Consider the following 26,531-nt stretch of genomic DNA (forward strand, 5'->3'; position numbering starts at 1 on the left):
AACACTTCACACATTTATGTTTTTGTTTAATTTGTGTCCCCTTCAAAGCATAATTCTCAAAATGTTAAAAACACAATTCTCATTTATGAGTGAACATGTCAAAGTTTTACTTAACATGGTGACAAAGTCAATTGGAAATAAAATATTAAAAATCTGGGTGTTCCATTAGAATGAACAGATAAAAAAGTATGCTGAGATAATGCTAAATTTGATGCAAAACTGGTTAATGTTCTGAAGGGCAATAAAACCATAACCTGAGTGGGGTTAATCAACATAGTTTACAGAGTTGTTAAGGGCTGTAATGTTAATAAATTAGGCAACAAAGTTCACATTCCTAGTTTGCTGACCCTAAGGTAGGCTTATTTGCATGACAATAAAAGACCCTGTGACTATTCATCTTTTGCTTTAGACAATTTTGAGATATATTTCTCAATGCCCTTTCCCCACTGCCACTAAAGTAAGCTACAAGTGCACTGCCATTAGTGAATCAGAAAAGGTGAGTCTTCCCTACCTGCTGCTCAGATAATAAAAATAGCAACAAAAGTTGCACAAGAAGCTATAAGCTGTCTTACCCATTTTTCCATTATTATAAACATTCAAGTAGGAAATATGAGGGCCTTTGATCAACAACTGTTGAAGGAAGGATTCTAAGTGGGGAAGGAGGCTGGATTAGATATTTTCTAAAGCCCCTATAAATGCTAAAAATTTTGACTGTGAGGCTTCATCAATAAATATTGAGAAAGTCAAAAGAATATCACACATGTTCCTTGTTCTCAACATGCTAACGATCATGTTGAGGTTTAATGGACCCCCAAAAAGGGGGAAAAAAACCATAAGGTTGATTAGAAGTTCATTTAACTTTGTGTTGAACTTTCAATAGGACTAGCAAAAAAATGATGGCTGGGAGGGTAGGGAAGATTTTACAGAGGAGGTAGGCATGTAGTTGGTCTAGAGGAATGGTAGCTGTTATGGGCCGAGTTGTGTCCCCCGCAAAATCTTATGTTGAAGTCCTAATTCCCAGCACTTCAGAATGTGACTGAATTTGGAGATAGGATCGTTAAAGAGGTAATTAAGTTAAAATGAGGTCACTAGGGTAGGCCCTCATCCAGTATGACTGGTGTCCTCATGAGAAGAGGAGATTAGGACACAGACACATAGGGAAGACCCTGTGAAGATTCAGAGTGTAGACAGCCATCTACAGGCCAAGGAGAGAGCCCAAGAAGAAACTCACCCTGCCAACACTTTTATCTTGGACTTCTAGCCTCCAGAATTGTGAGGAAATAAATTTCTGTTGTTTGAGCCACCCAGCCTGAGGGACTTTGTTATTGCAACCCTAGCAAACCAATACAGTAGGGGTGAAATCTGGAGAGAGATTAAAAAAGAAGAGTCCTCCAGAAAAAAAGAATACCATAAATAAAGAGGTCAAAATGAGGACTGGCCTAGATGAGGAATAAATTTTTTGTTTTGCAACAGAGGTTTATAGTAGTGAACAGTGCATACAGCTCCCACTGTAACTAATAAGATTCCCTTTTTTCAGTATTGTGTCTTAATAGCAATAAACCTCTCAACCTTTACACCTCTAACCAAAATTTACTTCCTCACAGATGTTCCCCTCTCTTCCAAAACAGCATTTTCCATCCCAAGCCATTCTCAAATCAAACCCTTTCCCCTGCTTTGCTTTCTTCATAGCACTAAGTCTGAAATTATAAAATTTATTTTTAACTTGGTGATTGCATGTCTCCCCACACTAGAACGAGAGTTCAACAAGACCAGGGACTCACTTCTCTAATTCACCACTCTCTCTCCAATAACCCAGAACAGTTTGTAGCAATTAGTAGGTGCTTCGTAGACATCTATATCCAGTGAATGGACTGCCCTGAGAAATGCAATCAGTCAGGAGAGAATTTTGTTTCAGAGGCATGGAAAAGCCAAGAAGACAATTATGGTGAATGTTGGAGTGGTAAGATTCTCCTAACTTTCCCTTGCTTCAGGTGTGGTGAATCTCAAGCCCTGAGAAACTACAAACCTTGTGCAAGGGGGCAAGTAAGGCACACAGAGGAGGGCTGCCCGGGAGCAGATGAGAGAGGCTTGGCCACACCACATACAACATGGACACACATGCACACACATACACAAACACAGACATCCTGTATTAGCCCCTTGTGAAAGGGAAAGTTGGATTTAGGGCAAGGATCGAAGGTTTAAATACTTAAACATTCTTTTGGACAGCAAGCCAAAATCTCATGAGGATCAATGTACAAATAAAATGCTGAGGAGCGTCTAAAATAATATATATCAAGTTGTTCTGTTATATACATTACAGGTCACGTGAGGAAACTGAAACTCTCTGTAGCCCTGCCCAAATACAGGGAACCATTTAGGTCAGTTCAAAACGATGAGGGCTGGCGACCCTGACACCAGAATGAATTATTGCCGTGGTTCATCTGTTCCTTCTTGCCATTTTTAACAAGCACATTTTAATGGCCATTATTGTTTTATTCATGTTAGGTTTATCATTATTGCAGTTAACCTCACATTTACTTTGGCTCATATCCTTCTTTGAAAGTCTCTGACATTTCAGTTGGTTTTGATTTGTCTTTTTGGTCACACTCCATTAATAATAAGTTAAATCTGAATGGTGCTTTTCAGCTGACACGTTTGCAGTATCATTTGTGCTCTTGAACAGCGCTGTGAGGGAGGCAGAGATTATAGTTTCTATTTTAGAGGTAAGGAGACTGAGGCTCAGTGGAGACAAGGGACTTGCCCAAGGTCATGGACGTGGAGAATGGCAGAGTTACAGCTCAACTCCTGAACTTGTGGCTTCTTCTTCCCATATGACAGGACACCCATCACTAAGCTGGCCTCACTGGCAAAGATCCAGGGTCCACACACATTATGTATGTTTATGTTCCTGTGTACCTAAGTGTGCAGACACACACAACCAGTTATCAAAGACAAAATTAAAAAAAAAAACCAAAACCATCAAATAGTGCTCGCAGCATTATTGTGTTCTCTAGCCTCAGAAAAAGAAAAAAGAGGCAGGAAAACTTACTACCACCATTTCTTCCCAGCAGGAATTCTGAGGCTGCTTTTCCCCGCCAGGTGTTTGTATAGCATTACATAAATCCAATGTTCTTTTGAGTGATTTGGGGAGAACCACCGCACCACTTTGACCACCAAAAAGATCCTCAGAGACAAGAGGGAAATGAGTAAGGATAAGTCAAGTGGTAAATTCTAACCAGGGCCCCTGTATAAACATTCAAGCTAAAACTGAACGAAGTTTAGTCAAGTAAAGAACCAGAGAAACGGCAGACGGCCGACCAAAGGAGGCGGTTTTCAGGAGAGAAAGGCCAGGCCTATGAGAGGAAATAATTGTAGTAGAGCCGAGTCCCACTGGGCCTTTGGTATGCGGCTGGTCTTCTTCCAGGCATTTCGCCTCCTTCCCGTTTTCCAGGATTTCGTTAGATTGTCCTGGTTTGAAGAGTATTAACTATAATCCAGCACATCCACTGAATTGATAGAAGGGTGAAGGACTAAGCATGCGAGCTTATTATTAAAGATGTCACCCCAAGGTTAGGCTTTAATAATTCAACTCATTAATCCCCAAAGGTAGAATTCAGTCCCAGGCTACACATGACAAGATATCACCATGCATTTCTAGTATGGATTACCAGGTCAGCTCTCAGGTGAGTGCCTTAGACACTGCTTGTTAGAGCCAGATGGGACTTAGAGAGCAACTGAGTCGGGTCTAACACATGAAGGAGTTGAAGGGATCTACTCAAATACACAAAACTAAGCTGAGAAAGAAGGTCTCAAGTTCCGATCTTCTGAATGGAAAAAAAGGAATAGTGGTGCATAATTTGTGTCTTAAATGGGTGTGTATTCTATGTGCATATTCATAGAATATCCCTGGGAAAATATGAGGGAAATGGGAAATGTTGTTGCTTCGAAGAGAAGGGATTTTAGATACTAAAGAATGGAAGTGGGAGGGAAATTTACTTTTCCCCCATATCCTTTGCTGCTCATCCATAGTTTACACATCTGTCACTCCTACTGAAAAAGTATAAGCTCCTTGAGCGCAGGACCCATGGACCATATTATGTTCATCTTTGTAATCCCTGAGCAGGTGCACTAATGGGTCTGGTAAGTACTCAGTAAATCACTATTGAGTACTTACAACAAATAGATCATTATTGAATACTTACAACAGATGTTCTTTTTCTATCTAAAATAAATTTGATTATTGAGTATAAATCAGTATTAATTTTGTGGCTCTTTCCAAATGGTTTATAACAATTAATTATTCTTATAAGGACATAAAGTAACCGCTTTCTATCTCTTCCCATTTAGAGTACTCTTGAAACAGTTCTTGAAGACTCTTCTGATTTATGAAATGGAGAAAGTTTTATAAATCTTATTTATGAAATAGAGAAAGTCCTATTTTCCTGACAGATGTTTGATTTTTCTTCCCAAAGGGGGAAAAATGATAAGTTAGTATATTTAGAAAACTTATAATGCAATTAATTTCATAGTGGAGATTCTTATTAAATATTTTCTTAGGTGCTTTTTATTAACCAGTTCTTCTGTAGCCTGTTCACTCTTGGCATTATTCTTGAATAGGATGTTGCAAAGTCAATGTACATTTTCTAAGAAGTGGAAAACTATGATCCACAATTAAGTAAGGCAGAAGCAAAGAAAACAGACTCTCAAGAGAATGGAAATTCAATTATTTGTAGACAGAAATTTATTCAGAGTTTTGCAGAAGACATTTATATTAAATATTGTGAGAAACCTGCACTTTCGCTTGTTCTCTTTCACCTACCCCCTCTCTCCCCATCTCGCTCTATTTCCCTCCCTTCTTCCCTCCCTCTCCAGCATTATGATGACAGTCTACTTTGGATTCGGATTAAGTCCTTTCATAGCATATAAGAGCCTTGTATGTGGTGTTAGTACCAGAGAGTAACTGAGCGGACTTTGATGTGTACCACACTTGCCCTCTAGTGGGGATCTGTGATCCATGCAGCTCCCTGGGCTGTTTGGTCGTCAGCCCTGGGCATTTCCAAATAGACGTTTTTTCAAGATGGTTTTTATAAACAGATAAGTCTCATTTATATTTATTTTATTAGTTGCTAATTTGCAAACGATTCTGTTAAAAGGCTCAAAAACAGTTTATTCTTGTGAGTACTTACACATCTTTATCTTATTTATACAACTAATTTGCTTTGTAAACTCCTTTCTTTCATAATACAAAGATAAACTTAATGGACCCAGATCCAATTAGCCAAATTCTAAACAAATGACTTCATAGTATTTAATTAAAAGAAGTAAATGGCATCCCTGTATGTGCTTAATTATCAGGGTGATTTTTTTGAATGACATTTTGGGACTGTCACATGAAGTACCTTTTTACCAATTCAGAAGAGTTTTTCTGTTTTTATTGTTGTTATTGTTTGCTCTTTCAACTTTACACTTGTTTTTGACCACACCAAAGCAGCCGAAGGGCATGTGACATATGAAAACTTTCTGCCCCTGGCATAAAGACTATAAATTATTAACTGTTTCCATTTAGAATAGAATTTTGGCACTAGCTAACAAAGCCTGACTTGCTGCCAAGTTTGCTTCCTTTTGGAGAATCTATTCTGTTAGGATTAAATTTAGTGCAAATGTGTGGCACCCCAAATAACAGTGATTTAAAGAAGATAAATCTCTCTTGCATAAACAAATTCCAAACTTAAAGATTAATATATGGCGCCTCCAAGTTCAACCAAGGCTTAGATTTCTTCTAGTACGTTGCTCTACCATCCTCAATGCACAACTTTCACTTCATGGCCCATGGTGTCTGGTCCATTTCCTGTCCAATATATCCACATTCCAGCCAGCAGGAAGGAGGAAGAGAAAGAACATGCCCACTCCTCTTTAGGATCCTTCTAAATAATGGAAAGTTGTACCCGTTACAGCTACATCCAATTGGCCAGAACTTTGTCACATGGCCACATCTAGCTGAAATGTCTTCATTCTAGGCTTGCTCTGTTCCAGCAGAAATTCAGGGGTTGCAACACAATGAGAGAGGGCAGAATTTACATTCAGGGACAACTAGCAGTCCGTCCCGTAGCTTACAATCCCACCAATTGCCTTCATTGGACAGAGCCTACTCTTGCCTGGTTTTCATCTCTTTGTTTTCTATTGAAAAATAACACATTCCTTTCCATTTGTCTTCTGCTCATGAAGTTCTGCTGATACAGACTCTGTTTCCTTTTCTTTTTCCTTCCTTCTTTCTCTTGGTAAACCCCGGTCACTTGCCTGCTGGTTTTCACCGTGTTGGTGCATGCTTTCCTCCATAGGTGATGGCTGTGCCGCCGGCGCCTCTGAAGCTGCTGGGGGTGCTGCTCATCATTTCCCTGGGCTCCGTCAGGCTCACCCAAGCTGGTGCCTACTATGGAATCAAGCCGCTGCCACCTCAAATCCCTCCTCAGATCCCACCGCAAATTCCACAGTACCAGCCCCTGGGCCAGCAAGTACCTCATATGCCTCTGGTCAAAGATGGCCTTAACGTGGGCAAGGAGCTGCCCCACATGCAGTACGGCAAGGAGTATCCACATCTACCCCAATATATGAAGGAAATTCAGCCGGCGCCAAGAATGGGCAAGGAAGCAGCACCTAAGAAAGGCAAAGGTAACGTCATACTCTGGTGTTGTTATAAAACAGCAGCTTTCCAAAATCCTAAACTATGAGATTGGGGTGGTGGTGCTAAATCTTATTTTATTTTAGCGTGTGTGACTGACATTCATGAAATGCCTACTGTATTCAAAACTCTATCCCTTAGTAGTGATGATTACCCAGTAATATGAATGTACTCCATGCCACTAAATTATATGCTTAAAAATGATGGAAATGTTAAATTTTGTTATGTGTATTTCACCACAATAAAAAGATCAAAATAAAAGAATAATAAATTCAAGGGAGGTGGGTTTAGCTCTATGGTAAAGTGCATGCTTAGCAAATGCATGAGGTCCTGGGTTTAATCCCCAGTACCTCCATTAAAAAGAAAAAAAGAAAAAAAAAATACATAAAAAAAACTCTACCCTTGAAAAGTTCAAGCCTTAAAGAAAACTATAATTTGGAAAGACACATGTACCCCAATGTTCATAGCAACACTATTCACAATAGCCAAGACATGGAAATAAACTAAATGTCCATCAACAGATGAATATGTAGTATATATATACAATGGAATATTACTCAGCCATATAAAGAATGAAATAATGCCATTTGCAACAACATGGATGGACTTAGAGATTATTTATTAAGTGAAGTAAGTCAGACAGAGAAAGACAAATATCATATGATATCACTAATATATGGAATAAAAAAAATCCTATTTACAACCCAAAACCAGACTCACAGACATAGAAAACAAACTATGGTTACCAAAGGGGAAAGGGCAGGATGGGATAAATTAAGGGTTGGGGATTAACAGACACATATTACTATATATAAAATAAACAACAAGGACCTACTGTATTGCACAGGGAACTATATTCAATTTCTTATAACATCATATTGGAAAAGAATCTGAAAAGGAAAAAAATATATATGTATAACTGAATCATGCTGTACACCTGAAACTATCATTGTAAATTGACTACACTTCAATAAAAAATTAGAATTTAAAAAATAAAAATAGAAAACATTAATTAAATGTAAAATTTTTTAAAAAGAATATCATATGAAAGCATTTTGCAAACTAGATGCCAGATAAATGTTTTTAAGACTGTTCTAATTGAATTGCTATATATGTCTCTCAATAATTGACAGAGGAACCTGTAGAGTACAGGCTGCATCTAGAGATGGTAACTGAAACTCTCTCCATTACTTTCTAGGCATATTCATCAGTTATTCAACACCTGCAAAGTGCCTATCACTGTGAGAGACACTTTCTTAAAAATTCAGTTGGTTTATCTGGCATTCTAGGAAACCCAGCATTTGTAGGAAAGGAACTGCATCAGAGTAGCAATCCCGCTGAGGACATAGAAATCATTCCCACTGATTCTGGCAAAAGGAGGAAGCTCTACCTCTGGGGAACTAATGGGTTTGGTGCTAAGAGGCCTGGATGCCTACAGGCCAAAAGTGAGACACACCTAGCCATTTAACCTCTCTGAAAGTACATTTCTTCATCTATAAAGTAAGATAATTGAGAGAATCAATGACATAAGGGAAGTAAAAGTACTAAATAAATGCTAAAGCACCATAAGAACTTTGAGTTGCTACAGCTGGTCGTTCAATAAACCCTAAGTAAGAACAGAGTATCTTCCAGGCACATGCTAGACACCAGGATTCCTGCTGAATAAGATGTGACCCTGCCAAATGCTCTCTTGATATAGGAGCTACACAATTCCTGCTTAGAAACAGCACACCTTAATAGTACCATAGAATACCTATTAGCATAAAAGAAGTATTCACAGTTCTCTTTAGCAGGTGATATTCCACTTAAGGGATTATCTTGGCCATTTGTTTTCCTTCCTTTCTTTCTTTCCTTCTTTTTTTTTTTTAACTTTTTTTTATTGAGTAATAGTCATTTTACAATGTTGTGTCAAATTTCAGTGTAGAGCACAATTTTTCAGTTATACATGAACCTTCCTTTCTTGAATGGCCTGCCTGGCTTTTGGCAATTCCTGTATTTATTCAGATGGGTACCACACTGCAATTGGGGAATTTGGAAAAAATGAATCCTATGGTTCTATTCTGTTCTCTAACAGTAGCTCAGTGAAAGATACAATGGTCAGGATTAAAAGGCAACTGCTGGTTAAAATAAGACTTTGGGACCATAGATTTTCTTGCTTTATGTCATTCATTACTCCCAGTAGCATGGAATATCCAGAGCTGTATTTCTCTGCAAGGCACAGCATAATCATTACAATAACATGTGCTTTGTATTTTAATAACCGTTCAAGAAAGCATAAGGCCTTTCACATCTATTATCTAATCTTGTAGTGTGGGTGTATTATTTTTGCTGTACAGATAGGCAAACCGAGACACTGAAGGTGACCCACTAAAGTGAGACATTTAATTGACCAGTCAAGATCTCATTTCAAGACAGGAAGAGAAGTTGAGCTTCCTGCTCCTAATCCCAGCTCAATTTCTTATCCATACTGCTTATCACCCTAAAATAACTTATTCACATCTCCTATTTGAAAAACCAAATTTGTAAATGAGAAATAACCTATTAAAGAATTAATATTTGAGGCTTAGGAAATCCTACAGTATATTAAAGAAATAAAGTCATCTATTTGACTCTAGAGGACAGATGTAGAAGATGTTATTAAGCCACATACAAAATAAAATGCTTCTGTTCTTCCCTGAATCCACATGATAATGACCTTCATCCTCTACATCACATTGTATTTCAGCACAAGAGGAAATATTATTTTGTCATAAATTATATTTAGAAAATCAAGGACATGGAAAATGCAGTCTAACATTAAAAATAGAAAAAATAAAAATGAATAACGACTCCAACATTGTTTAAAATACACACACTATATATTTTTCATTTTTAGTATATATTATATATGTGTGTGTGTGTACAACATATATATACCTAGAACACATGAGATGGAAATACATATAAATGTTAAGCTATTATCTCTGAGTAGTGGGTTTATAGGCAACTTTGACTTTTCTTTATCCTTTTTTGAATTCTTTATTGTGAACATACCACATTATCTCCAAGTTTTGTATTAGAGAAAAATGTTTATTACTTTTTAGCTCTTTTACTTAACCAGCGCTGATAGAAACAGCTGCAGATACTAGTTCTCAAAACAGTATCTCAAATATGATGAAGAAATTACCAGCTGATTGTCCATGAAGTACTGATAACAGACAGTCCTGAAACCTGAACACATCATTCCTAGTTTTTCCTCTCGTTAAGTGATAGACAAATGTGTCGGAACTAAATAATGATTGAAATGAAGTGAAATACAATCAGTATTAATCTCTCTCCCTCTCTCTTTTCCTCTCTTCCTGCCTCCCTCTTTCTCTCTTTCCTGTTTCCCAGTAGAAATACCATTAGCCAGTTTACGAGGGGAGCAAGGTCCCCGTGGAGAGCCTGGCCCAAGAGGACCACCTGGGCCCCCTGGTTTACCAGGTCATGGGATACCTGGAATCAAAGGAAAACCAGGGCCACAGGGATATCCAGGAATTGGAAAGCCAGGTATGCCTGGAATGCCAGGAAAGCCAGGAGCCATGGGAATGCCTGGGGCAAAAGGCGAAATTGGACCCAAAGGGGAGATTGGGCCTATGGGGATCCCAGGACCGCAAGGCCCTCCAGGGCCTCACGGACTTCCTGGTATTGGGAAGCCAGGTGGGCCAGGGTTACCAGGGCAACCAGGTGCCAAGGGTGAGCGAGGACCTAAAGGACCACCAGGACCTCCAGGCCTTCAGGGTCCTAAAGGAGAGAAGGGCTTTGGGATGCCAGGTTTGCCAGGCCTGAAGGGTCCTCCAGGGATGCACGGCCCTCCTGGCCCTGTCGGACTTCCAGGAGTGGGCAAACCAGGAGTGACAGGCTTCCCTGGGCCCCAGGGCCCCCTGGGAAAGCCAGGCCCTCCAGGCGAACCTGGGCCACAAGGCCCTATTGGGGTCCCAGGAGTTCAAGGACCTCCTGGGATGCCCGGAGTTGGAAAACCAGGCCAGGACGGGATCCCAGGCCAGCCAGGATTTCCAGGTGGCAAAGGGGAGCAAGGACTGCCAGGGCTGCCAGGACCCCCAGGCCTTCCGGGGATTGGGAAACCAGGCTTCCCAGGACCCAAAGGTGACAGAGGTGTAGGGGGTGTTCCTGGGGCTCTGGGGCCAAGAGGAGAGAAAGGACCAGTAGGTGCCCCTGGAATGGGGGGTCCTCCAGGAGAGCCAGGCCTGCCTGGAATCCCAGGTCCCATGGGCCCTCCAGGTGCAATTGGTTTTCCAGGACCCAAAGGAGAAGGTGGGATTGTGGGGCCACAGGGGCCACCAGGTCCCAAGGGTGAGCCAGGGCTTCAAGGCTTCCCAGGAAAGCCAGGTTTCCTTGGTGAAGTGGGGCCCCCGGGCATGAGGGGTTTGCCAGGTCCCATAGGGCCCAAGGGGGAAGCTGGGCACAAAGGTTTGCCAGGGCTCCCCGGTGCTCCAGGGCTGCTTGGACCGAAGGGAGAACCAGGAATCCCGGGGGCTCAGGGTTTGCAGGGCCCTCCAGGCATCCCAGGGATTGCAGGACCGAGTGGTCCCATTGGACCACCTGGAATTCCAGGCCCCAAAGGGGAACCGGGCCTCCCAGGCCCCCCTGGGTTCCCTGGAGTAGGGAAGCCTGGAGTAGCAGGACTACATGGCCCCCCAGGGAAGCCTGGTGCCCTTGGTCCCCAAGGCCAGCCTGGCCTTCCAGGGCCCCCAGGCCCTCCCGGCCCCCCAGGCCTCCCAGCTGTGATGCCCCCAACACCACCACCCCATGGAGAGTATCTGCCTGATATGGGGCTGGGAATTGATGGAGTGAAACCCCCCCACGCCTATGGGGCTAAGAAAGGCAAGAACGGAGGGCCAGCCTACGAGATGCCTGCATTTACTGCTGAGCTGACTGCACCTTTCCCACCTGTGGGGGCCCCCGTGAAGTTTGACAAACTGCTCTATAACGGCAGACAGAACTACAACCCACAGACGGGCATCTTCACCTGCGAGGTCCCCGGGGTCTACTACTTTGCATACCATGTTCACTGCAAGGGGGGCAACGTGTGGGTTGCTCTGTTCAAGAACAACGAGCCCATGATGTACACGTACGATGAGTACAAGAAGGGCTTTCTGGACCAGGCGTCCGGGAGTGCGGTGCTGCTGCTTCGGCCCGGAGACCGCGTGTTCCTCCAGATGCCCTCTGAACAGGCTGCGGGACTGTATGCTGGGCAGTACGTCCATTCCTCTTTTTCAGGATATTTATTGTATCCCATGTAAAAAAGAAAAAAGAGAGAGATATAATAGAAGAAAAGAAAATGATGCACCAAAACATCCAAATGAAAAACATAATTGCTTCAAAACATTTATATAGTTGGAAAGTTATATTTAAGTGAAAATTTGAACCATCATGTACAAATAAAAACTAAGATGCATGTTTAGTGCTCTGCACAGCAGCTTGTCATTGAAAATGATGGGATAGATTTTATGTATCAAGTACTGACACTTGTGTTGTACCCACTGGAATCATATTAGCTGTTGTATGTTATGTGCTTCCATGATAACCTGCTTATTCAGATCAAAGTATTTCAGTATGAAGGATTATAGCTAATGAAAGTCACTCACTCATATTGTTTACTTCAAAATATTTATAAATATGGCTTAAAGAAATGTCAATGATAACAATTACATACCGTATTTACTTGCATAATTTCCTCTGTATTTGCCCAGATATTTTGTCACAGAATGTGGGGAGGAGTTCTGCAATGTTACCCACCCCCCCAGTAAGAGGGGGACCAGGATCCAGGAACCAGGGTAGGGCTTTAGTCCAAGGCATATTTCTCCCCTGTCTGAGGCTGTGTCTTTTAGCAACGAGTCCTATTCACAATTGCGTGTCTGGTGTCCCTAGAAGAACAAGAGAACCAATCAACTGTAGTGTATTTACTAGTGCTTTCTCTCTGACTAGAACTGGAGAGACACTTCTGTGGGACCTAAGACAGTGCTCCTAAAGGAGCTAGCAAATCAGCTGGGAGGCATGAGCAATAATTAACTGATTTATTCCTCAAGGGTTCTTTTTGCTTGTTTTTTTTTCCTGTGATTTTTATTTTTTCTTCTTCCCTCCATGTAATTTCCATTATGGCCCAACTAATATAAACACCTGGAAGTCATAAGAAAAAAATAACCCTCTCCCCCCATAACTTTCCAGTTTTGTGGAATGTTCACTATCAATAGCAGTTATTGTGTTTATATGCATATAATGCTCCCCTTCCTCTGCCTACACACTCAAATGATGACGATGAGGTTTCATCCATGAAGGGGATATCAATACTTCTTAGTAGCCGTTGAACTTTGAAGAAATTTCCCTGTATAGTACCTATGCAAACCAGTGTGTTGTCTGATGTTCCAAAGTGAACTTCCCAAATCCAAGCCATCCTTTATTTGGGGAAGGGCAAGGGGGAGTTTCAGAATTACATAGAAAAATAATTTTATTTTGAAAAATAATTTCTGAAGTTTTAAATTAAAAAATAGATGTACTACTTCCTGCTGTAGGTACTAAAATTGCAGGAAAAGAACTGTTTCTTTAGAAGTAACCTGTGGAAGAGCTATCTGGAATGTCAAAGGGCAATGACGGCCCATGCTTTTTATGTCACCCTGTACTAAGTATAGGAGTCAATACGAGTTTAAAGTGAAAAATAAATATTTTTCCAGGTTTTCACTTAAGTATATACTAACTGCTTCGCACATTCAAATCTGGTCTCAGAAACGAAGCATCTCAGGTCGGCTAAGAGTCTGCTGCTGACGCTGTAAGCCACTGAGGGGAAATAATGTGGGGCTCTGGTGGTGGAATCTTGTATCTCTTTCTAAAAATTAAGAGTGAGGAAATGAGGGGATAGGTACAGATGGGAAAATACACAAATAAATACGGTATAAACACACATGGAATTGTGTCTATATTAAATCTGAATCATTTTTAAGCATCAAGAAAATTCTCCTCAGCCTAATATCTCTTTTTCCCGTATGGTATACCAGCGCCATTATGTCTCCACTTCTTAAACAGAGAAATTAGTTCATCACCACACAGTTTCTTCATGGCTAACTCTATGTCAAGCTTTTCCCAGTAAAAAGATGTCCCACCCAACCTTCGTTTTCAAAGTAGACAGCATGGATGTAGTCAAATATCCTTTGGGTTGGTCTTAAGGATGCTGGTTTAGGGCTGATGACTACGGGGGTCACATGGATCCACTGGGCTCCGACTGCTGAATAGCTGCATTGAAATGGCTTGGAAGCAAGTCATATCAGCTGATTTGTAAAACTGTATTTATCTGTACATGTATGGGCTTTTTATTTCCACCAAGAGAGAAAGTACCTCTTGAGTTAAAACCAAACTTCACTTTCAAATACCTTCCAACTTATTTATTAGTTGTTACTCAATTGCCTTTGTGTGTGTGTGTGTGCGTGTATTATCAGGCATATGCTTCTAACTTTTAGATAGGGGAGGAGCAAAATATATGCCAGATTCTGTGTATTCTACAATGGTGCTAATCTCAGAGCTAAATGAATTACTCCATTTAATTTAAAAAAGAGTTTTAAATAATTATGTATCTGTGTTGCCCTTTTGAGTGTTGCACATCATGTTAACACATTTAGTGTAAAAGCAGATGAAACAATCACATGTTCTAAAGCCTAGGGATACTGCTACAATCCCTATTTTATTCAAAATTAACTAGAACTTTTCCATGTGAAACGGACCAAACTGGCAATATTGTTATTTAAATACAGAGTTTTAATGCAGTATGACATCCCACAGGGGAAAAGAATGTCCGCAGTGGGTGACTGTTCTCAAATATTTCACAGAATACCAAGAACAGTGAACAGACTGGTAACTTTTTTGAGTTTCCACGATAGATTTGAGACTTGTCAATAGCAAATCATTTTTGTATTTAAATATTTGTACTGATTTGGAAAAAAAGTCTTATTAAATACCTTTAAAAGTACGTTTCTCATCTTGTTCATATCACTCAGCTAACTCTGTTTGAACGTCATAACTTTTTATCCCCCAAGGTGTTTATTAGCTGCTAAAACAGAGACCTAAATCCCAGCTTAACCAGAACGAGTATTGATCTTTGACATACCAGCTTCAAGCATAAACAGGCTAGATTTCATTTGGTAGCTTCAGCCAGGGCCGCAGGTTCCTTCTACTTTGTTACTTTTTCACCCTGAGGTGTGGCTCTCATCTCCAAGGTCCAGGATAGCTAACCATCACAGCCACATTCCAGCCAGTGGGAAGGAGAAAAAAATCAGGAAAGGGAGAGCATGATTCCTTCTTAAAGGAATCAACACAGCGGTTGCTTGGGCCTCCCACATCCCATGCTGCAAATTTAGTCACATTGCTACAGCCACCTGCAAGGGAGTATGGGAAACTGAATATTTATTCAGGGCAACCACATGTCCAGTTAAAAATCAGAGGTTCTATTAATACGGAAGAAGAGAGAAAAGATATTAGGGAACAGTTAGCTGCTGCATCTGTCACATCCAACCTGAAAGGAAAAACTGCCACAGATCTCTTTTCTCCACAAGAAACCCATCTTCAAATACTCAATTTTATCATACTTTGCCACACCAGAGACAAATATTTTGAGGGGAGGTAATGGTGAGTGGAGCTATAGAGCAGAAGCAGATCCGTTTCAAGAACCTAAGGGTCTTAATAAGTATCACTGATAAGGAAAGAATTCTTTCATGGTAACTTATCAAGCTCAGAGTGATTATAACTTATGTCTAGGATATTATAAAGAAGTTATTCAAATCATTCGACAAGCAAGTCTGCAGCACTAGTCTGTGACAGCTTAACTCACTTGTTTAAACCATCAATTTGGTTTTTTGTTGTTGAAGTGTAGTTGATTTACAATGTTAGTTTCAGGTGTACAGCAAAGCAATTCAGTTATATATAAACATACATACACATTTTTTCAGATGTTTTCCATTATATGTTATTACAAGAAACTGAATATAGTTCCCTGTGCTATACAGTACGTCCTTATTGTTTATCTATTTTATATATAGTAATTTTAAACCAACAATCTGGAAGCTCAAAACCACAAAAATTCCATTCCCACATAGAACAACTAGCTCTATTTCATTCCATAGCCAAAGACTCTTTCATAGCATGGATCAGTCATCTCGTGTGCACACACTGTTGGTCACAAAAGTAAATGGAAAGAGAGATACAGGAGACAGAGTCAAGAAGGAATAAGCGGTTGGAATTTGGAATGCCGGATGAGCGGGGCAAATCCATCATTATAATGGGTCTATAGAATCCCTTAAAGGTAAAACAAAAGACAAAGTAGCCCCTACTTTGCACTTGATATTATTAGACGTGAGGGATACAAAAGCAACAGAAAATATGACCATTTTGTTTTAAAATGTCTTCTGTTTGGAAGACATCAAGATGTTAAACAAACTGATTTCCAGGTGATACACAAACAAGGGTGGTGTGATGCCGACTGGCTGCATTCGTGCTAGTGAAGTTCAGAAAGAGAAAGACCAAGCCGTGCCGCTCCCTTCCTGGGAAGGCCTCCTCTGACCTGTCTGCTGGAGAATTCCTCCTCAGCCCTCAGGACACAGCACAAGCATCACCCCCTCTTCTCTATTGCTCAGATTTAGTCACCATCCTGCCTTGTACAATCTTCCGTCCCTTCACTTTTCCTGCTTTGCAACTGTACTGTTTGTCTCTCTTATTAGAGAGGGTGTAAAAATTCTTGAGAACACCTCGTTGTTTCATCTTTGCACCCACAGCTCATTGCAGAATGCTGATCCAGCACCAGGCTGTAGGGAAGAATGAATCTCTCAAGGCTGCTGTGGGAGGTAGTGTTAAACTCGACGTGAGGTGGGACTAAATCCAGATCTGAGATTATAAGATTATACAGAAGATTATATATTCCAAGCTTACTTAGAAGCCTATTGTGGGATGAAACAATCTCAGATAAGGTTTTTTGGACATGACGTTTAGAGACATCATCTTCAGTTGGATAGAATTTGGATGAATGAAACACAGGGCATCCCAAGAGGAATAGCCCTCTTCCTCTAATAGACAGAGGAGGAAACTGACATTGTGTGTGTGTGTGCATGTGTGTGTCTGGGGGGAAGGAGGCTGAGATAAGAGAAATGGCCTGACTAGATCAGAAGAGCTACTGAAGGATCAGTAAAGGAAATGGACTTAATAACCAAAGAAGGGTCAAGTGATATAAGGCTTTACATATAGGAAAGATAGTTATATTTTATCTAATATGCAATAAGAAAACATTTTAGGTCATTAAGTGGGAAAATTACATGAAATAAGTATTTTAGAAAAATTACTTTGATGATTCTATGGAGAAGGTAAGTTACAAGTAGCAAAACCAGTGAGGAACTCAGAACAGCTTCAAACAAGAGTGGGATGATGGGTTGATGGTTAAGGGGGCCGAACCAATCTCAAAGTGAGGGTCAGACGTCAGAGTTTAAGGCCTACATAACAATGGAGCTACTTCAAGGGCTAGCAAATGGAATGAAGAAGAATGGAGAACTGAAGAGACAGTTGAAAGACTAGTCTGAACCTGGGGACAATCCCAGAATGGCCTTATGAGGGAGAAGGAAGCTTGACTCAAAGGTAGTTTCCTCTCACTGATACACTTGGAAAACAGGGATGGTACCACTGACAGAATTAGTCTACTGCGGAGCCTGCTCCAGGCAGGGAAAGAAGAGGATGCTCAGTTTACGTACAGACTCATGGGATTTACCTGACGGCAGGAGATGCCTGTGCCCCAGATGTGCATTTGCTAGAAAGGTGAAAGGTGGAGCCATGAGCCTGGAGAGAGACCTAGTGGCCTGTTGTAATAAGAGAGAGAAAAGACTCACTTGAAATCAGTAGCACCATTTGCAGACACAAATGATTAAATTGCTTTAAAATGTCCTCCCTTACTTGCTGTAGGAGTTTATTTAACAAATCCTTTCGTCATAGATACAGCAAAGGGAAATGTCATCTCAATTCATACGGAATTACAATGAATTCCAAATACACAGGGCTGATAAAGAGTGTAAATCACGTTCTACTGTATTTCAGAAAAATTTTTCTCTTTAATGGTCCTTACGTCTCTAAAATTGCAAATGTTCGTGCTCATTTCGTATCACAGAAAAGAAAAATACCTATGGAGTAGCGTTAGATTATCTTTCTTCTAGCAAAGAGTTACACAGAATTTCTGAAGCTTTCATTTTCAAAACCAATATTTGTATCAGGATAAATTTTATGCTCAAATTATTCTTTATGATGTCAAATAGCTGTTAATAATTTTTATTGTTAGAAACTATTTTTGCTACTTCCTGGAGATAAGGGCAATGAAATTTAAATTTAAAAAGTGGGTCACATCATCCCATTTTAACCATCCATCCTGTTTTAACAAATTATTCAGAAGTTTCTCATGTGTGTTACTGAAACACAGAACCATCTAATAGAATTTTCCTTTGAGGCATCCAGAACCTTTCCAGAGGGATTTTTTTTTCCCCTTTGCTACTTTAATACAAGTAAAAATAGATTTTTATTAGATTCAAAAGCACTTCTAAATTAAAGTTTATGATTCTTGTGGAGACCTACAATTCACATACTTTGTTGAAACCACCAAGGCCTAAAAATTAATTTTATAATGATCACGGCCAAGTCAGTTCTCATCTGACAAGTGAGTGGCTGGCAGCAGCATTCACATCTGCTCTTCATTTGTGGGGTGAGAGACAAGATGGGGAAGGCTGCTGGAATGCCTACCAGGCTCCAACTGGCCGCTACTAGTAGCTGCCTTTCTTCACCAAGGACAATGCTGTTCTTGTCATTTGTTCTGCCAAACCAGAGTCACCATAGAACATGTTAGGAGAGGGCTCTGGGGCCAGACTCAGAACAAATCTTGGCTCCTCTATTTAGAAGCTGTGATACCTTGAGTCAATTATTTAACGTCTCTAAACTTCAGCTTTTGCACCTGTAAAACAGTAGGTAATAACGGTACTTGGGAGGGTGCATGAAGATGTCGGTAACGACTGCTACAGTTTACTGGGTGACAACCCTGGACCAGAAATTCTTGAAGTAATTTTATGTATTAACTTAGTTACTCCTTATAATACCTCTATTATTAGCCCCATTTTACAGCTGAAGAAACTGAGGCAAAGTAACTTGTCCAAGATGTAATAAATGACAATGCCAAGGTTTTAACTCAAGCGTCTGGCTCCACAGTCCATGTTCTGAGGTATCACGTCATATTGCCTAAAGGCAGGAGATACAATTTTCAGTTGCCTAAGAAGCAAACAACTGCCAGTGAGGGTTTAGAATATTAGCTTGCCTCAAAAGAAAGAGATGACCTCAGTTATTTCTTAGTCCTGACCAGAGACAACAGAGACAGACAGCTACCAGAAGACTGTATATTGACAGATGTCATGGTGACATCCTGACCCCTTAGAAGATATGAGGGCAGCTGGCTTTAAAAACTAAAGGGAACACCTCACAACTATTATGAAACAAGACAAAACAACACAAAAAATAAGTGTTGGTGAGGATATGGAGAAATTGGAACCCTTGTGCACTGCTGGTGGAAAAAGTGAAATTGGGCAGCAGCTATGGAAAACTGTATGGAGGTTCCCCCAAAAATGAAAAACAGAATTACCATATGACCCAACATTTCCAGTTCTGGGTATATACCCCAAAGAACTAAAAGCAGAGACTCAAATAGATATTTGTACATTCATATTCATAGCTGCATTATTCACAATATCTAAAAAGTGGAAGCAACCCAAATGTCCTTTGATGAATGAATCGATAAGCAAAATGTGGTATATACATACAGTGGAATATTACTCAGCCTTAAAAAGAAGGAAATTATGATACATGCAACATCACAGATTATCCTGGAGGGCAGGATGCTAAGAGAAATAAGCCAATGATGAAAGGACAAATATTGCATGTTCCACTGATATGAGGTGCCTGGAGAAGTCAAATTCATAGAGGCAGAAAGTAGAAGGGTGATTTCCAGGCACTAGCAGGGAGGCAGGAATGCGGAATTATTGCTTACTGGGTGTAGAGTTTGTTTTGCAAGATGAAAAGAGTTCTGGACATGGATGGTGGTGAGCATTGCACAACAATGTGATTGTACTTAATGCTACTGAACTGTACACTTAAAATTAGTCAAGATGGTAAATTTTATGTTATGTGTATTTTACCACAATTTAAAAAGTAATTAAAAAAATTAAAAACTAGAAGGACAACATCTGCTAATAGGACAAGTCCCTGGTAGGGTTATGACCTCTGGCAGCCTCCCTTACCTCCAGGTTCACCACAGTGTTCGCCAAATGGGTAAAGAGTCTAAGCAGCACCACTGTGGTGGTCCGGAAACCACAAGTTCCAGCCTCTCCCAGGGAGGCTCTGCAGATCACTCAGGGGACTACCACCTACTGCACCTCCTCTGCCTCAGCGGATGTGACCTTCTAGGGGCCTTAAGATCCAGCTGCTGGAGGCAGTCTACCTTTACCCGATGAGCCCAGAGTGCAAAAAGGAATGGTTTCCTTTCTTCTTCAAACCTTAACATGCAATCTCCATGTCAATTTTCTGGTTCCAAAGATTAGGTTTTTCTTCCTCTAAATGAGGCGATCTTTAGAGCTCATACATATTCAAGATGTGAATTTTTTTTAAAAGTAAGTTTTATTTCAGCCACCTGACCTCACCTAGCCCTGTGGGGAGAAAGATGGAAAATTCATTGCCACTCTAAGCAGGGTACCCTACAGCTGACAGGAGAGGGGAAGTAAGCATGGTTTCTGCAACTTACAGATCCCCAAGGAACAAGGTCTCCCTCTCATAGCCAGAGGAGAAACACCGGTTCCACTGCAGGTTTTTTCTTACATGAGAAAATGGGTCAGGAATTCACTTCTGAGGACAGAGTGGGGATGGTTTGTCTCTGCTCCGTGATGTCTGGGAGGGAAATCAACAACCGGGACCTGTAATCATCTGGAAGCATCTTCATTTACACATCTGGCTGTGGATGCTGGCTGTCATCAGGGATCTCAGCTGAGCTGTGGGACATGTCCTTTCCATGTGGTTTCTCTGTGTGGCCTACCTTGGGCTTTCTCATTGTATCATACCTGGGTTCCAAGTGGGCATCCCAAGGGAGCAAGGTGGAAATGCATAGAATTTTTAAGATCTAGCCTCAGAAGTCACAGAATATCCTTTCTACCATATTCTATCAGTGAAGGTGACAAATGCCTGCCCAGGTTCACAGAAAAGGAAGCCAGACCCCACCACTCAATGGGAGGAGTGTCAAGGTCACATGGTAAGAAGAGCATGTGGGATGGGAGACACTGGTGGCCACCTTTGGAAAATACAATCTGCTTTATGTCCACCTGGGTGTTCAGCATCTCATCTATAGTGGATATTCGCTGGTGGACCTGGACAAAGATCCATACACTTTTGCCCACCCCATTAGTTCCCTTCACATGCCTCTTCTCAGATCTCTTTGCTATTGAACTTCAAATATTATATCTTCCAGGCCCTTGACCCACTCAGCCACACAATTCACTATTGCTGAAATTCTGTGTTTATCTTTAGCTCAGACTATTACTCTCTCCATTCAAAGATGACTAAACGTACATTTGGTAGCTCTGCCCAATAGAAGGATTCTCCTCACCATTGTCCGTTAAGGCCCCTCCCCGAGTGGGACTGTGGTGCAGTAGCAGTCCATTTCCAGCTCTAATAACATATCAAGCCTGAACCAGTCATGAATATTTCCTTCAACATCATCAGCTGGTCATAGGGAACACTTCATGAAGCCATAGGTGTGAGTGAGGAATATAAGACAGAGATCTTTGCCACCTGTTCATGTAAATTACTTATGACTTCTGGACCTACTTAGATGTGATCCCATGTATACCATTTCTATTATTCAGTGGGTTGTTGCTGTATACACCCAACCTTGCAAAACCCAAGTCCAGAAGGGCAACTCTGATAATCTAATCATTTGATGTCCCGTAGTCAAATGCTCAGTTTCTGCTAGAACTCAGTATCATGCCAGTGGCTGCTTTTTCAATGGTTTGGTTGCCAGAGGTATGGCTTTAGCCTAGTACCCTGGAGTTTGTGCTGCAATTCTCTTTTTAGGTCCTGCCAGATTCCACACAGCATCATCAACTATCACCTAGCACCTTGGGATCTGCCACATCATTATGAAATAAGAGGAGGAGGAGCTTGTATCACAGCCTAGGCCCACTGCTGAGCCCTCTCTTCTCTTGGCCCTGCTCACAACTGTCAGCCTTTCAACTCATCTGGTGAGTTAGAGCAGTATTTCCAAGTGTGGCATAGGCTATAAAATCTAAAGAGGTGCACTAAACACTGTTTCTATTTCTTGAATAGGTAGTCGGTGCTAGGAGATGAAAGATACAATAACTTTTCCTCTTCCTTGAAGGGGATACCCAGGCATGCCTCAGATATCCAGACTTCTAAAAATGTAATCAGTGTTGTAGGCCCCTGAATATTTATAATTTATCTCTCACCCTTTAGCTTGTATTTTACCAGGTCATCCGCAGTACTTGCCATTTCTTCCTCCTCAGATCCAATTAATACTATGTCATCAATAAAATGGATTAATGTTATGTTTTGAGGAAGAGTCAAATAATTGAAGTCCTTTTGGATTGTATTATGACAAAGATCAGGAGAGCTAACCAGCCCTGATTCACAGCTCTGACTGAATACAAACTCAATTTTCTCAAGTGAATGCAAACTGCTTTTGATCTTTTTTCCTGATATGAACTGAATAGAACACATCGGCCAGATCAAAATCACAAAGCAAGTACTACAGGCTGTGTTGATTGGTTCAGCCGAAGATACAACACCTGGTACAGCCTCTATGCCTGAAGATACCATCTGATTACATTTACAGTCATCCACCATCATTTGCCATGGTCCATCCCTGGCTCTGAACAACCATACTGGTAAACCAAACCCCTTGCAGCCTTTAAGTCTTTTCATTTGGCATTAATCTATGCAATTCCACTAGAGTGAGGCAGTGCTTCTGAGTTAGTATCTTTGCAAGGAGTAAGGTAAAGGGAGGCAGTTTCAGAGGTTTCCATGTGACCTTCTTACCTTGAAGGTTCTTACTTCATAGGTCAGAGGATCAATGTGATGGTCCTACCAGCTTCTAAGTATATCCATCTCAATTATGCATTCAGCAACTGCAGAGATGACCATAAGTTGATGGACCCATTAAAACCACCATGAAACAGATCTGGGCCAGGACTCAATCACCTGGCTCCTGTATGCCCCACTCTAACAGGGGGTATGGTGGCAGTTTGGATTCTCTGTATCAATGTAGTTACCCTGTATTCAGTAGTCCTTGAAAGAGCTGGGTATTTCCCATTTCCTCAGTGTATAATTACCCCAAAAAATGGCCATAATTTCCTTTGGAAAAGGTATGAGTACATATCATATATACTGGTTGTGTCTCAGAGAACTTCCCCAGGGGGATCCAGATTCCCTTTAATCTAAGGACTCAAAGTTTGAAAACTGGCTTATGTCTGGAAACATGTCCAAAGATCATCTTTTTCCATTTTGGCAGTTAAAATCTGCCTTCTGCTTACCAGCTCTTGATTCTGCTGTTGTTGTTACATAAGTCATTAGATACCCTTACTAGCTGTCTATCTGTCTTGCCCCTAGGAGCACCATGGTCTGTGAAACACCTCAGATAACCTACATTCAAGGAATCCCTGACTGATGATTATATTCACTTTGCTTCTGATGTAAGTGCTGCCAACTGCTTTTGCTGTTCTGGAATTCTACCTTACTCACTGACTCTAGAGCATCTCCTACTGTCATCTCTGGCCTGGACAGGACAGTCACCACTGAGTCTCTCAACTAAGTCAGTGCCCACACACTACTGCAGTCTTATGGCTTTAGTGTAAGAACTATCTTCTGGGCCCTCTCCCAGGGGAGACAGTCAGCTGGTAGGTTCTCTGGTCTCACATAATAAATCCATTCTAAAGCCCACCACTGCATCTCCTTAATAATCCTGATGTCTCCATCTCACTTACTATAGGTTACCATTATGTCTATGCTTGAAGCTGCCATCCCCACTGGATGCCAGGACTTGATAGGACATTAAATCATCAGCCACTGCCCTGTATTAGTAACCTCTCTCCTACCCAGGTTCACACACTGTTGGTCCAATACTCTCAAGATCCATTACCTTATGAAATTTGTGGTTCCTGCTGAAATCTATGTCTATATCTATATCTATACCTATATCTATATCTATATCTATATCTATAGCCTTTCTTGTAGGCTGTATCTTCCAGTCTGTCTATACCGGGATCTAACTCTAATTACTGGTGAGGAAGTAATGAGGGGAGGTGAAGGTTCAAACATCACTAAGTGAGGCCTTGACTTGTCCCCAGGTAATGAGAGGTCACTTTCCTCCAGCAAGGGAGAAGGGCCCCTTCTGTCAGCCCAGAAGGCTCAAGAATCTAGGGATTCTGGAAACTCAACACATCTACAAAAAAGTCTCCATTTCAGTCTCAGTCCCTCTCCTTCTCTTTTAGGACTTCATTTTAGCATAGGTAACATGACGGCCTGTGCTTTCAATCTCTTTGGAGCTCTGCCACCCTTTTGATCAAACTCTGACCTGAATTTATAGTAAAATATGGTCTCTGGTTGCAGAAGAGAAGGACCTCTTTAAACACTTCTGGATTTCTCAGCATATTCAGAATTTATAATAATCAGTAACTCCACAATCTTAATAATTACAATTGCCCCATATCTTTTAAGTGTTAAAGCTAACGCACAAGCCAGGATTTCCCCCTTCTAACTGTACTTCATCCTAATCTATCACAGGTGAGGGACTGTGTCCTAGTCATTGAGATGCTATAGTACATGAGAAGTTTTTACCATTCTTCTTACTGCTGTCAATTATATCTTTGTTACCATCTTAACAGTGAGAAAACTGATTCCCAAATTTTGTCTTGAGGGTCTGTTTTCTAGGGTATTTCCAATATCAACTATCTTAATTTAGGTTGCTTCCAAAACAGACCCTGAGACCAGGACTTGGGTGCAGGCATATTATTTGGGAGGGATCTCAGGAAGCACAAGTTAGAGAGTGGGGAAAGGATACAGGAAAAACAGAAAGGCTATAAACTGTGAAATGTATTTCAGAATTGTGCCACCAAAGGATGGAGAATTTGGAGCATTATCTACTAACACCTGTTTCCCTTTGGTTTAGGGTTGCTCTTGGGAGCATTAACTTCGTTGAACCTTGGGCTGAACAAGCTCCTGTGGTGCCAGAGAAGCAAACAGTAGGGATAGTCAGGGAGGGAAGTTGTTAGTATGACGGAAATGGTCTACTACAGCTGCAAGGAAGCTCAGTCAGGGGCCAAAGGAAAATGGAGCAGGGAATCAGCAGTATTGCTTCAAAGTCATAATGAAAGAAGAGGACAGTATGATTAAAAAGGCATTGTGTCTGCCTCCTGGTTCCTAACACAGAGTTCCTAAATTCCTTGGAATTTCCTTAGTGATAAAGGCACTAGGAGCATCTTTTGTTTCAATATTTGGTTTTTGACCCGTTTCTGACACAGAACTCCTAAATTCCCTGGAATTTCCTGGTTGGTAGGAGAATCATTTCTTCTAATAAAGTGTCACTTGGTGAGCTCCTGGATAGAGGCTGGTCACCAGAAAGACTAAGCCATGATTAGAAGCTTGACACTTTCAGACCCACTCCCCATCCTCCCAGAAGGGGAGAGGGGCTGGAGATTGAGTTAATGATGGATCATGCCTACATAATGTAGCCTCCATAAAACCCCCAAAAGAATGGGGTTCAGAGAGCTTCCAGGTTGAACAGAACCATATGTCAGGAGATTGTCACACTCCAACTCCATGGAAACAGAAGTTCCTGCACTTGGGGACCCTTCTGAACCTTACCCTATGCATCTCTTCATCTTGCTGTTCATCCTTTATACAATAAATTGGTTGGTATAAGTATTTCTCTGAGTTCTGCGAGCTTTTCTAGTAAACTACTGAACCCAAGGAGGGTGTGCAGAAGAACCTCTGATTTATAACTGATAAGTCAGAAGCACAGGTGACAACTGAGGCCTTGTGACTGGCATCTAAGCAGGAGGGTGGGCAGTCTTGTGGGACTAAGCCCTTAACCTACAGAGTGTGTACTAACTCCAGCTAGTGTCAGAACTAAATTGAATTACAGAACACTCAGCTGGTGTGGTATCACAGAGAATTGCTTGATGTGTGGAAAACCCACACATCTGGTGCCAGACGTATTGTGAGTATGGTACTATGTGAAAGTAAAGCAGAAACACAGAAGTGGATTTCCCAAGTGGGGGGAAATATATATGTATATATATATACTCCCTCAATGGATTTAGCATAGCATATTAATCATAACTGAAGAGACAGTTAGTGAACTGGAAGTTACATCTGAGGAAATCACCCTAAATATATACACAAATAGACAAAGGGAAGAAAAATATGAAAAGGCTAATAAAGATACTGTGATATTGGAACAGAGATGAACAATGACCAGTGGAGCAGAATGGAGGGTCTTAAAATTGCCCCACAAACACATGGACACTTGGTTATTTGATGTCACTGCAAAGAACTGAAGAAAAAAGACTATTTAAATGAATGGTGCTAGTACTACTGGTTATCCGTGAGACAAAGTGAAACCCCAACCCCATACAGATGAATCAAATCCATACGGACTCTTTTTAGAATGTAAATTCCAAGGGATCCTTTGGTTTCATGTATGTGTGAAAAGTGGTATATGTTTGCTGGGGTTGAGGGGATGTCAGTGGTTCTT

General features: G+C 41.0%; 1 protein-coding gene across 3 annotated transcripts in view; it reads left to right on the top strand.

Annotated features, from left to right (window-relative positions):
- The window catches only part of COL8A1 (collagen type VIII alpha 1 chain), a 497,220-nt gene that overhangs the window by 131,568 nt on the left and 339,121 nt on the right, over nt 1-26,531 (top strand). Inside the window, exons 3-4 of one of the 3 annotated variants that reach the window (XM_010966407.3) lie at nt 6,342-6,672; nt 10,055-14,678. In XM_010966407.3, the coding sequence (XP_010964709.1) occupies nt 6,345-6,672; nt 10,055-11,964 (2,238 nt within the window). In that variant the 5' untranslated portion in view covers nt 6,342-6,344 and the 3' untranslated portion in view covers nt 11,965-14,678. Of the gene's footprint in view, nt 1-6,341; nt 6,673-10,054; nt 14,679-26,531 lie in introns of those variants that run through there. The other 2 variants (XM_010966408.3, XM_074361898.1) reach the window with 2 other exon arrangements.

This window comes from Camelus bactrianus, chromosome 1, assembly GCF_048773025.1.
Source record: "Camelus bactrianus isolate YW-2024 breed Bactrian camel chromosome 1, ASM4877302v1, whole genome shotgun sequence".
Classification (NCBI taxonomy): domain Eukaryota; kingdom Metazoa; phylum Chordata; class Mammalia; order Artiodactyla; family Camelidae; genus Camelus; species Camelus bactrianus.